The sequence below is a fragment of the Stegostoma tigrinum genome, chromosome 3, assembly GCF_030684315.1.
Source record: "Stegostoma tigrinum isolate sSteTig4 chromosome 3, sSteTig4.hap1, whole genome shotgun sequence".
NCBI classification, from domain to species: Eukaryota; Metazoa; Chordata; class Chondrichthyes; order Orectolobiformes; family Stegostomatidae; genus Stegostoma; species Stegostoma tigrinum.
Genome location: NC_081356.1, coordinates 55,085,662 through 55,098,818, shown reverse-complemented (window position 1 = coordinate 55,098,818; position 13,157 = coordinate 55,085,662). Strand labels below are relative to the sequence as shown.

General features: G+C 38.5%; 1 protein-coding gene across 1 annotated transcript; it reads left to right on the top strand.

The window, feature by feature from the left end:
- Positions 1–1,124: 1,124 nt before the first annotated feature.
- nxnl2 (nucleoredoxin like 2) lies at positions 1,125–10,100 on the top strand. Its single transcript, XM_048526904.2, has 2 exons — positions 1,125–2,125; positions 8,821–10,100. The coding sequence occupies exons 1-2, from the start codon at positions 1,824–1,826 to the stop codon at positions 8,990–8,992; spliced, it is 474 nt and encodes a 157-aa protein (XP_048382861.1). The 5' UTR covers positions 1,125–1,823; the 3' UTR covers positions 8,993–10,100.
- The last annotated feature ends 3,057 nt before the right edge of the window (positions 10,101–13,157 follow it).

The window sequence follows — 13,157 nt, the reverse complement described above, 5'->3', positions numbered from 1 at the left end:
AGGCACCTTTTTACATCGCTGCTTCCTTCTCCCTCTTTTAATAGCATAAAACACTGCAGTTGTTTATTTTCTCATGGAGTTGGTTGTCCTGTGGTGTGCAGACGTTTTGTTACCATTCTAGGCAACATCATCAGTATAACCTCTAAATGAAGTGTCAGTTTTCTGTTCCATTCCGGATTTGTATAATCCTCTGATGTGGTGGGTTTTGTCACTTCCAGTTCTGTTTTTTCAGCAGTGGTCTATAACTTGTATTTATTTCTTACTTCCCTTGCATGTGCCAGCGGGCAGTAAAAAGACATGACCAATATTCACTTGACTCAATACACACGGACAATGAAGGCCATCAATTCAACTGGGACAAGTGAACAACAGACATGTAAGGAATTTCTGAAGGCCTGGTTCTCAACACAGGATTCCATTAACAAACACATAGAAATAGACCCTGTATACAGATCACTGCTAATAAACAGAATACCAATGCTTTGATTAGAGGTTGCCTGGAATGGTAATGAAATGTCTATGCGCTACAAATTAACCGGCTTAGCAAGCAAACTACTGCATCCACAACCTAAGCAAAATCAGACCTCAAAAAAGTCATTTTTCCAGACCCCTTTAGGAGAATAATTTTTGAAGTTATAATATTAATTCATGTTGCCACAGATGCTATCAGTCATGCTGAGTTTCTCCAGCATTTATTTTTTGTTTCTTTTCCAGATTTCCAGTATTGAGAGTGAACAGCAATCAACTAAAGGAACAGAGATAAATATGAGATATCAAGGTGTAGACCTGGATGAACACAGCAGGCCAAGCAAAATCCGAGGAGCAGGAAGGCTGATGTTTTGGGCCTAGACCCTTCTTCAGAAATGGGGGAAGGGAAAGAGGTTCTGAAATAAATAGAGAGGAGGTGGCGGCCAGAAGATGGATAGAGGAGAAGATAGGTGGAGAAGAGACAGGCAGGTGAAAGAGATGGAGGCGGAGGCAGTAAAGGTGAGGGTAGGTGGAGAGTTAGGGAGGAGACAGGTCAAGGGGGTGGGATGAGGTCAGCAGGGAGGAGATGGGGGTGGGGCTTGAGGTGGGAGGAGGGGACAGGTGCGCGGAAGGACAGGTTAGGGACGCGGGGACAAGTTGGGCTGGTTTTCGGAGGCAGTAGGGAAGATTTTGAAGCTTGTGGATAAATACAGCCCTTGCACTACATCCACAAACATTCACTCACTCCACCGCCAACATTCAGTAGCAGCAGCGTGTACCATCTACGAGATGCACTGCAAAATTCACCAATGATCCTCGGACAGCACCTTGCAAACTCAGGACTACTTCCACCCAGAAGGACATGGGCGTCAGACATATGGGAACACCATCACCTCTGATTTCCCCTCCAAGTCACCCACCATCCTGATTTGGAAATATGTTGCTGTTCCTCCACGGTGGCCGGGTCAAAATCCCGGAATTCCTTCCTAATGGTATTGTAAATGGACTGCAGCGGTTCGAGAAGGCAGCTCCTTCTCAAGGGCTGGGCAAGAAGTGCAGGTCAGCCAGCGACACCCAGATCCCACAAATGAAGAGAAAAAAAAGACCCCGCGACTTCGATCCAAGACCCTTACCCAATAGAAAGTACGCTTTCCAACGGACATCAGCGCTGCAAGGCGCAGGGAGCGTGTGCTTCGCGGTAAGGTAGGCTGGGCCTGATGCCGTCGTAGACGGGGGTAATACAGTAAAAGGGGGTGGGGCCAGCCCTTAAAACATATCCGCGGAGCCGCTCGGCGGTCGGCGGCGCGAGGCGCTGTGGTGGTTGTTTGTTTTCAACATTTTGTTGATAAGGAGGGATGGTGGAGGTGTTTGTGGGTCATACGTTGGTGAATAAAGACGGGGAAGAGGTGGATCCGGAGGAGGCCTTGAAGAATAAAGTTGTGGGTATCTATTTTTCTGGGGGCTGGTGTCCGCCGTGTCGTGATTTCACCCCGCTCCTGTGTGAGTTTTACACCGAGCTGGTCCAGGAGAGCGATCCGGCGGCGCAGTTCGAGATCGTCTTTGTGTCTTCAGACAAAAGCGAAGATGACATGGTGAACTACATGGGAGCGATGCACGGAGACTGGCTGGCACTGCCCTGGCATGATATATACAAACTGTAAGTGCCGTAAATGTTTGCAGGAGCAATATGGGGGGATATGTGGAAAAACTAGCTTAACATGTCCACTTACTTACGAACTGATTTACCACCTACTGACTCAGCTACGCAGTCACTGGGAAATGCCCATATCACTAGATCCCCGACCATGCCGATTCTGCCGAGAGATAATCACAGAGAGCTTGTATTTTAGTACAATGTAGTCTGCTCCTGACCTGTAGCTGGTCAAGTAGTGGTTCTCTGACGGGCATGGCGAACCTGAAGGGACGATTGGCAATCTGTTTTGAGATACCGTCCCATTACTTTGTGTCACCAATCAATGCAAGCAAAAAGTAAAAAGTAAAAGATGAGAAAAACTCTCATCCGGATTTAAGTAATCCAGCCTTTTATCTCGAGCGGTTTGCCTGTTTCCAGAGAAGTATCTTTCCATCTGTAGATATAGGGGGTGTTTTGGCTTCTGTATAAAAATACAGTTTAAATATTTTGTTTGAATGTTCAGAAATTCCTTGTCACAGTGGAGATCCACATATGTTAAAATACTTAAAATGAATTTTGAGTGATCATGTTAATAATATTTTGCTTTAAAGTTTCACCAACTGATTTGCTCACAATTTTTGTGAGATTTTGCTAGATTTATACAGAACTAAATTTCCACAACTACTTAGAGTGCAGGTGTCTTCAGTAAGCCCTTCAGCAAATTCGTTTTATAAATAATATAAAGCTAGGAGTGAGGTAGGACCATTTGTTCAAATACAGTCCCTCTGCAAATCATATAATCTGTTTGATTATGAACTGCACACATTTTATTTAATCTTCCGTAGAAATGGTATTCTGACATACATAAATGAAAGCTCTGAAATAACCATCCAGCTTTGAGCTTTTAAAATTTATTCACAGGATGTAGCCATCTCTAGCTGGTGCAGCATTTATTACCTATCTGTAAGTGCCCTGGGTGAAGATGATGCTGAGCTGTCTTGTTGCACCACTGCAGTCCACAGGTGCTTGAGTACATCAACAGTACTGTTAAGGGAGGGAGTTCTAGGACCTAACAACATGAAGAAATGACGTGGAGAACAACTTACACCTGGTAGTGTTCCTGTCTATCTGTTCTTATCCTTTGTCGGAGGTAGCAGTCATAGTTTAGAAGGTGCTGTTGTAAGCATCTTGGTAAGTTGCTGCACTATCTAGATGGTATATACAGTGCTGCTTCTTTGTGTCAATGGTCAAGGAAGTGTTTGTTGAATGTGATAGATGCAGTGCTAACAGGTGGACTGCTTTGTTGTAGATGGTATCAAGCTTTTTAAGTATTGTTGAGGCTGCATTCATCCAGACATTGACAAGTATTTCATTACACTCCTGACTTGTGCCTTGTGATGATGGACAGGCTTTGGACTGTTAGGGGTGTTGTCAGCTGCAGGAGTTTCAGTCTCTGACCATTGTAGCTACAGTGTGTGTATATAAATATATATGGCTGGTTCAGTTCAATGGTGACACTAGGATATTAATATTGAGAGATTCAGTGATAATAATGCCATTAAATGCCAAGCAGAAATGGTTCGATTTTCTTTATTACTCACTATTGACTGTGATCTTCTTTGAAATAAATCTTCCTACTCTGTGAACAGATCAGACACCATATGGAATTTGGCATTTTCAGGTGTTATCTTTATAATCTTTACTTATATCCCAAGACAGATACACATCCAGCTCTTTCATTTAAAATTGAGATCAGATTTTCTGCTGAGGAATTTTCTTTATTAGCATTAAAAAGTGCCATTTTTACTGCAGCTGTGTTGGCCACCTTGGTAATTACTGGATTTGAGTGTAGATGCATTTTGGTAAGCAGTTTTACCACAGAACCAGGAAACTGCAATCAAAGTTAGTATGCTGAAAAACATTGCCTCTGCTTTTGTGAGGCATTAGTCAGAGTGCCTTACTATCCTGTAACCCTAGCCTATCTTATAGCTATTTTATAAATATATTTTTGTTCTGACATTTGTTTCAGATTTAACTAATAAGTAGATTTTAAAATCAGTCGAGTAAGTTTGCAAATTATTTTACAACTTTTGATTCACACTTGAATATGTACTTTACTCTTTCGTGATCGGTGAGTCACTGTCATCAGCAAATTGTTTCAGGACAATAATGAAAGGTAGGAGTACATTGGGATTAGTGTTTTTACTCACTGTGATAAATTGCTGTACTGAGTTGAGTATTTAACTGGCAAAATAAATTGGCTGGGGCTGGGAGCTTCTCATCGTTGAAATCAGAAACTCAACATATACGGTTGACTGCATAGATGCTTTTCCTCCAGAAAATGTGGAATTTAGTGACAATGAGTTGTTGTAAAGATGGATGCGAGGAACCAGGACACAAAAATTCAGTTTGAATTTTCTGACAATCAGAAGTCTAATTTGAATTTTATTTAACATAATTTCACACCCAGTAAATTATTTTAAGTTTACGTGTTATACACTTGACACTAAGTTGTGTTGCAGTCGCATGTTTGTATCTGCCCATTAATTCATGAGGGAATCACATTTTTCCTTTTTTATATATTACAACGGTAACTACAAATCAAAAGTACTTAATGACAATAAAGTGCTTTGAAATGTCCACTGATAATTAAAAGGAGCTATTTAAATGCAAAGTATGCCTTTTCTCTCCTATTGTCAAGGTTTCTTTTGCATTTCAGAGCTGTGAAGTGTCATGTGAATAGCTCTAACATATGAGAAGGAATCGGAGGAGGAAAAGGGTGTCAAACCATTGGTGTCTAGTTCACAGAGGGGAGAAAAAAAACTACAGGGAGTAGTGACTTCAATAACTCATTTTCACCTGAAATGATAAAGCTGTAAATAGGTCATTAGTTAATAATCTTGAGAAACTATGTGGATCATTGCTGGAGGCAGAAACCAATGTGAACTTTCTGGATGGATAAATGATTGACAGTAGTCGTGTGGTTTAATGTAATCCATATTAAACTTCTTACAGCTTATTTGTGAAAGAGACAGTGTAAATGTTTACGTAGTGTTACATTTATTTACAAAGTGAAATATTGCAAATGTACAGCTCCTACATCTAAAACCAACTATCAGTTTATATGCACTCATATACTCAATGAGTGCAGCCCACTCCCCCACTCAAATACGTTTGACTTTGACTTATACAATTTACAACCCACAGTGACTCGTTCAAGCAAAATTATTTCTAAAGAGAACGGTGCATAAGATTCTTTTCAATAGTGATTTTTGAATATAATTTAGTAGAAAATGGTTGTAATGCAGTTCTTTCACACAATTATACTTACTGCGCAAAAATATGATTTACTTCAGTGAGTCTGTCAGCTCCCAGAAAGAACTATCCATTTAGTCTCATTTCCTGAATATTTTAAGTTTTTTTTCCTTGCAAATACTTAAAGCTTTTATGGAAACTACTTTTACTGCTGTTTGTTAGGTACCCTAGCAACTCTTCTCATAAAAACTAAAACTCAGTCTCTCCCTTCATGTTTTCAATAATTATAATTATAATTGCCTTGTGAAAGGAAATATTTCTTGTAGCACTCTATAAGAGTGCAAAACGTGTGCAATGATTTTACAGCAAGTTACTTTTGAATTATTATTGTAACATATGGAAACAGAACATAAGATAAAATAAAGAACTGCGGATGCTGAAAATCTGAAACAAAAACAGAAATTGCTTGAGAGACTCAAACAGGTCTATCAGCATCAATGGAGAGAAGGCAGAGTTAACATCTCGTATCCAGTGACTAAGAGCTTCTTTACTTTTCATAATTGTGCCATGAGATCTATTACACCCATCTGAGAAGGATTTAGTGGATTATCAGAAAGATGTCACCTGTATCAGTGCAACAATCCTTCAGCATTACACTGAAGTGCCAGTTGGAATTATGCGTTTATATCACAACCACCTGTATAACGCATGAGGAATTCCACTAGGACATGGCAGATACCAAAAGGCACCCCTGTCTGAAAGCAATCTGCATTCTAATTGAAAACGGGTTTAATATTCTTACCTGAGTGGTTTGTTCTTAGTAGTGCTTACAAAATTGAGGATTTTCCTAACATCTTTTTCTAATTGCCTGTTAAAGTTCTGATCTTTAATTTTTTTTTCACCCCCACTGGAGATTATACCATTAAATGGAAATCAATGTCATAGATTGAATCTACATCTGTACGTGTAATTGGTTAAAAAAAATCATAATGTCTCGCAGCTTCATCTGTCCAATGATGATGACTGAGTTTTAGTTTTTATGAGAAGAGTTGCTAGGGTACCTAACAAACATGCTCACACCTAAGAAGTGATGTATGATTACAATCTCTGGAATGTGTCTACAGAAAAGACTATATGCACACTCGCTTGATCTTAGAATTTCCTTACACGTCCTTTGTTGATTCTTGCATTCTGTGCTGATCTTCATCAGTAACTACTGACTCCTCAGTTTCTGTCAGCCTTTGTAACCCATCGAGTTACCCTCCTCTGTGTTACCTACTTTGTTTAGATAACCTCTTGTATCTTAATTAGTAAATCTGAACGTCAAGGAACATTCCCAGCATTCATTCACATCTGCTCACGATCAGCAAAGACCGAGTAACTAAGCCCGCAGGAAAGCATGAACTGATTAAAGAATTGGAATGAAGGGGTCAGGTCTTGTCAGGACTAAGGTAGTTTAACATTTTATTGGCACAGTGCCTAAGGAATTGTGTATAAATCATGACTATCCAAACCTCCAGGATATATTTCCAAAGATTCCATGTAAGAGATTCAGTCAACATGAAACAGAAGTAGGGGCAAAGGAAATATTCTCTGGCATGATATAACAAGTGCTGATCATTGAGAATCTGTACGAAAATTTTAGCTCTTCACCATATTTGTTCATAATTTTGATAAAAGAATAAGAAATTATGTATGGAATTTTATGAATGACATTTAGCCAATAATACTAGGTATTGTAGGTTGTACAAAAGAAGATAAATAATTGTATTTGTATAGCATCTTCCATGATTACAGGACATTTCAAAATACTTTACAGTTAATTAAGCACTTTTCAAATGTAATTTCTGTTGTATAGTGGCTAGAGTGGTAGAATTATAGTGGTATAGTGGTATGGTGGTAGAATGGTATAGTGGCTCCCTGGTTAGCACTGCTGCCTCACAGCATCAGGAACCCAGGTTCAATTCCAGCCTCAGGTGACTGTGCAAACTCAACACAGACGTTCTCCCCATGTCTGCATGGGTTTCCTCTGGGTGCTCTGGTTTCCTCCCACAGTCCAAAATTGTGCATGTTAGCTGGATTAGCCATGAGAAATGCAGAGTTACAGAAATAGGATAAGGGGAAATGTCTGGGTGGGATCCACTTTGGAGAGTCAGTGTGGACTAGCAGGGCCGAATGGCCTATTTCTACACGGAGGGATTCTTTGAACCTCTGACTGCATTATGTGCTTCAGGTTTAAGCCCCACTCCAGATCTATGAAAGAAACTAGTCAATGGTACAGGTATTGTACAACTTACACATCTGCTTCAGCATTACACTGAGGTGCCAGGTGGAATTATGCCCTCATATCACAACCACCTGTTCAATGCATGAGGATTACCACTAAGACATGGCAGATACCAAAAAGAACTCAAGTCTGCCTTAGCCTGGATAAATGAGAAATTGTAGCAGCAGGAAGGCCATGAAGCTGTAAATTCATCCATCAAATGTTGATGTGAGTGCTGATGAGAAACCCACAGGGAGACAAATTTGAACATTTTCAAATTAGTGAGTGACAAGATTACAGAAACTAAACAATCTGAGTGTCCCTTTGTGTAGATAATAAAAGCAAGTGCACAGCTGTGGGAAGCTATAATTTACTTAGGCATGAAGAACAATCTGAAAATCCATTAGAATGTTAATCATTTTTGAAAGGATTGAAACTAAAAAGTCAGCACATTTTGCTTAAGTTTCATTTCATGTATGTTTGACAGATCCTTTGCCAGATAGTTGCTGTCTAGATTCAATCTGTTCAGTTTAGGACACCAAACCTCAGGAAAAATGTATTGGACTTAAATGCTGAATTGCTGAGAGAATATTGAGGTTTAAAGAGTAGGTACTATAAACTTGACTGGTATTCTTTGGAGTTATATGGATCATGGGCAATCTAATCAAAATGATGAAGGGGTGTGTTAAGGTAAATGCATGAAAGAAACTCGTTTGGTGAAGGAATCCAGAAAAAAGGCAATATACCCTTAAAATCAAAGCCAGGTTGAGGTGTGGTCACTGGGTCATTGAAATTTACAGTTGTTAAATTTAATTTCACCTCTGTGATTTCCCTGCAGATTTCTTCTTCCCTCTCTGCCTGTATCTCTGTTACTCTTACTTTTAATCTCTCGTTCACTATTTGAGGTCTTCAGAACACCCCCAGAAGTATGATTATACCTTTTTTAATCTCCTCAGTTTGAACGAACTGGATTCTGTACTTACCCCTTAAAGACATCAATTTGTTTCAATGCTACCAGCTTTTTGGCAGCTTCCTTTTATCAAACATACTTGAATAACCCTATTACAAAAGAAAGCACAAATTAGAATTTGTGTGGAGTTTTCAAAATAGGTTAGAAGGCATAAATGACAGAAAACAAAATTATAGAGAGGCTGCTTTGTTACCTACTTACTTGTTAATGATTTTTTTCCCGTATCAGAGAACTGAAGAAGAGATACTGCATAACAGCTATTCCAAAGCTGGTGATTGTAAAACAGAATGGGGATGTCATCACTGACAAAGGTCGTAAACAGATACGAGATCTCGGCATGGCATGCTTCAGGAACTGGATCGAGGTGGCAGAAATATTCCAAAATTTTTCAGTTGATTGACAGCTGACTTGAAATGGGTTGTAGTGAATACTCGTGACATTTGAACGTACAACTTTTAATGATGAAACATAGTTTTGAAACAAAGAGCAACCCTAGCTTTCCATTGTTATTTTAAATAAAGCTCTAACCAAATGTAATGAACTATGCAATTGTAATAATTTTGGAGACTTTTCAAATGTATGCTCTATACAAATGAACAAATATTTATACTGCATAGATATGGTAACATTTTTAAATTAAAAGACATTTTAATCTTAACATTTTGGTTTTCTGAGTTCTTTTTTAAACTGCTGTATTGAGTGGCAAGGTAATATATACCTCTATCACTTTAAAGTTAGCGTGCGTTTAAAGTGCTGCCATTATATTCTTTTCAAAGCTTGAGTAAGATTAGATTAGATTCCCTACAGGGTGGACACTTGTGTGCAAACTCAAGAATTTTGCAGATCTTAATCTATTAGGTTAGGTACAGTACTGTCCAATCTTTAATTAAGTTGTAAACTGTAGAACTAGGACATAATCTGCACAAATAGGAGCTCTTAGGATGCGTAGAGTTTAAAAGTAGTCATAACAAAACTAGAGCTTACAATGCAAATAATTGTGATATAAAAAGCAAAAGTGGAAAATCAAAAGATTAGGTGAAGGAGTGTTATGTTTCTGGAGAGCCTGACTTTTTCCATGGGACGAAATTGGAAAAGGGCTACTTTTTAAGTTTTTTTTTGTAAATTAAGTGTATTACCAAGCTTTTATTTTTAATCTACAAAACTGACAAAGGGTGCATATCTCAGGCTAAATATAAAACTTAACTTGATTTTCCTTGGTATTCAAAAAGACAGCTCATTTCTGTGTTGGAACCCAATTGATTGCTTACTGATCTGTGACGCAGATGGAGCACAAGAGGGGCTTAGACTTCTAAATGTGAGATGACACCAAAAACTCATATCTTCTGCAGGAAGATCATAAAAGCACCATATTGGTAGATGAGAAATTCAATGCTGGTCTTTCTGACAGAATGCAATGGAGCAGGTTTATGATGCTAGTCAACTCATAAAATGGAGATAGTAAAGCATGCTCTGTGTTTTTGTTATTGTACGGGAGGAAATAAATTGTACTGTCAAAATTTTGCTTTTCTGCTTTGTAGATTTATGTTACTGTTCAATAAAGTAGCTTAAAGATTAAAATCAAAGTTTGCCACTTGAGTTAAATGAATGAAATGTTCACTCAAACTGAGGTCATTGTTAACTTCTGAATCAAGTAACAAAATGGGCTTTTCACAAACAACCAGAAAATGCATGTCCTCTTGTAAAGAGTAACTACAGCAAAGCCCCATCCTAGCAAAAACAATTGATTAAAATAGTGGCAAGATCTTGGAGAATATGAACGACCTTCCAGATATTGGGAGCCTATTGTCAATGAAGACAAAACACAGGTAATAAAATTCATCGTGGCCTTCAACTTACTTAATGTTTGGTGAGAATATTTAATGACCATGAGACTGACTTAAGGACTAAGATAGGGTAGGCTTCAACAACCTATATCAGACAGATCTAAACACTGGAGGAGTACCATTTAGTGGTGCATTTGCAAAATTCTCCAAATTCTGTTGCAAATGATTCAACAACGGCATCCTCTCCCATGCCAACATGCCCAGCATTGAGGCAGTAATCACTCAAAACCAGCTCCGCTGGACAGAACATTTAATTTCTGTACCAGTGCAGATTCTTGAAATAATTGCTTTGAATTTGAATTGTTAAGTAGAAAAAATCACTAAGTTAATTGGCTTCATGCAAGATGCAGAATGATTATTTTTCCCTCAAAAGAATAGTTATTGTACAAAGTGAAAAGAACCTCTATTTAGTGTTGTGTTACGCAACTCACCTTGCATGAAGTTAATTATTTTTAAATACAATCACTAATATGTTGAAAATAACCAACATTATTTATATAAAACAGTTAATGCTGTATCTTTGAAAGAGTAGATGAACAACTGTTATTATGATAGATATTTTATGAACTGTAAATGCTGGAAACTTGAAGTGAAAAACAGAAAGGCTAGAAATCCAGCAGTCCATTAACATTTGAGAGGAAAAACTGCTGTGATTTTCCTGGTGAAATAGTGACCTGGAAATCAGGCTGCTGTACCGCACAAGTTGTCACAAATGTGAAAATATGACCAAGCTAATTAATCTCTAGAATTAATAATGTCTGACTGTGACCACAATCTAAGCTAATAGAAACTCACACCAGGTTTCATTAATAATTAAGTTTTCGCTTTTTTTATTATGACGAACTTATCTTCTAACATGGCAAAATCAGATTATTAATATGCAGGTTTAAACTATAACCTAATTAGATCAAAACACATGCTAATTTGTCTTAAGTTCAAAGTTCTCTATTTTCAAAATCTTTGAATGTTATTTGATGTTGATGATAGAATCACTAACGTGTGGAAACAGGCCCTTCGGTCCGTAAAGTCCACACCAACCCTCAGAGCATCCCACCCAGACCAGTCCTCCTCTAACCCACCTAATCTACACATCCCTGAACAGTATAGGCAATCCACCTAGCCTGCACATCTTTGGACAGAAACCAGAGCACCCAGAGGAAGCCCACACAGACATGGGGAGAATGTGCAAACTCCACACAGTTGCTCGAGGTTGGAACTAAACCCAGGTCCCTGGCGCTGTGAGGCAGCAGTGCTAACCACTGTCCAAAGCTGACTGCAGCTGCTATTCCCAGGTGGTCTCCCCTCCAAGTACTAATCCGGCCTGAGTCTGCTTAGCTTTCCAAGATCAGGCATTTTTTTTCAGACTAGTATGGCCATAGGCAATTTATTTTACTCAGAGTATGAAAACGCAATTTTGTTTGATGGCAGATCTTTTGCAGGTTTGATTTATTCACACCAATACAAGTCTTCTCAAGAGCTAAATGGAGGCATCATAGGATTTACTTTTGCAATTGTTACATTGCAATTAGTTCAACTGAAACTCATTTTGGCAAAATCAAAATGATTCTGAAATTGGTGTCTGCATAAGAGAAGTTGTTTGTTAATGAGGCAAAATGAAATCAAAGGCTAACTTGCAATTTGAAACGTCTTTCTCATTTGATCTATCCAATTTACGTTTAATTTCTGGTTAAAAACTTTGTCTGCAAATCACATGCATTCATACAAGCATGCAGAACAACTGAGTGCTGTCCCCTCAGTTCTGTGTCAAACTGCTACTTTAAACCAATATAAAAGCTGTTGCTGGGTCATTGCTTTTTTTTCCCCAGACACCTGGTGCTGGTATGTCCAAAAGTATCAAACCGGAGAGAAACTTCTCCTTCAAAAAAGAAACTAATTCAAACTTCCATTTTTTCAGTTTATTTTGCAATTATAACATGCAGTCTTTACAATAGGTACAAGGGCATAACCACTCAACATTTATACACTAAATATTATCTTGTCGTAGACTTGTGCAGTGAAATTTATTCATATCAATTCACTCAAACCAATACAAATCTATTCTCGAGCTATAGGAGAGAATTTAGGATTTACGTTTGCAGTTGGTACACAATTATTCCATCTGATGTTCATTTTGGCAAAATCATTATTAATAGTTCTGAAATAGGTGTCAGGATGAAAGAAGTACATTGTTTGTAAATAAGGCAGAGTGAGGTCAAAGGCTAACTTGCAGGTTGCAACATATTTCACATCTGATCAATCTGATTTACACTGAATATCTTGTTAAAAACTTTGTCCACGAATCACTCATACATTCGTGCATGCCACTCGGTTCTCCGCAGTTTCCTGCCTCTTGATGTACCACGGTTGAAAGGCCTTAAACAGTTATCTTCCGATTGTGTCTCTATTACAGCTGCCTGAAGCAAGTGTCCATCAGTATATAGTTCTGGACTTTGGAGTAGTATCAGAGAATTTTATAGTACAGAAAACGGCCATTGGTGATGTCTGTACTGACTCCCAAAAGAGTTACCCAACTAGTCCCACTCTCCCACTCTACCTACAATGCCCTCCAACTTTATCACTTTCAAATATATATGCAGGTCTCTTTAAACCTTCAATGGAATCCACCTTTACCACTCTCCCAAGCAATGCAGTCCGAATCTTGACAACTCTCCAAGTAAAGAAGTTTATTCTCACTGCTAGCTCTTTTGCTGACAATCTTGA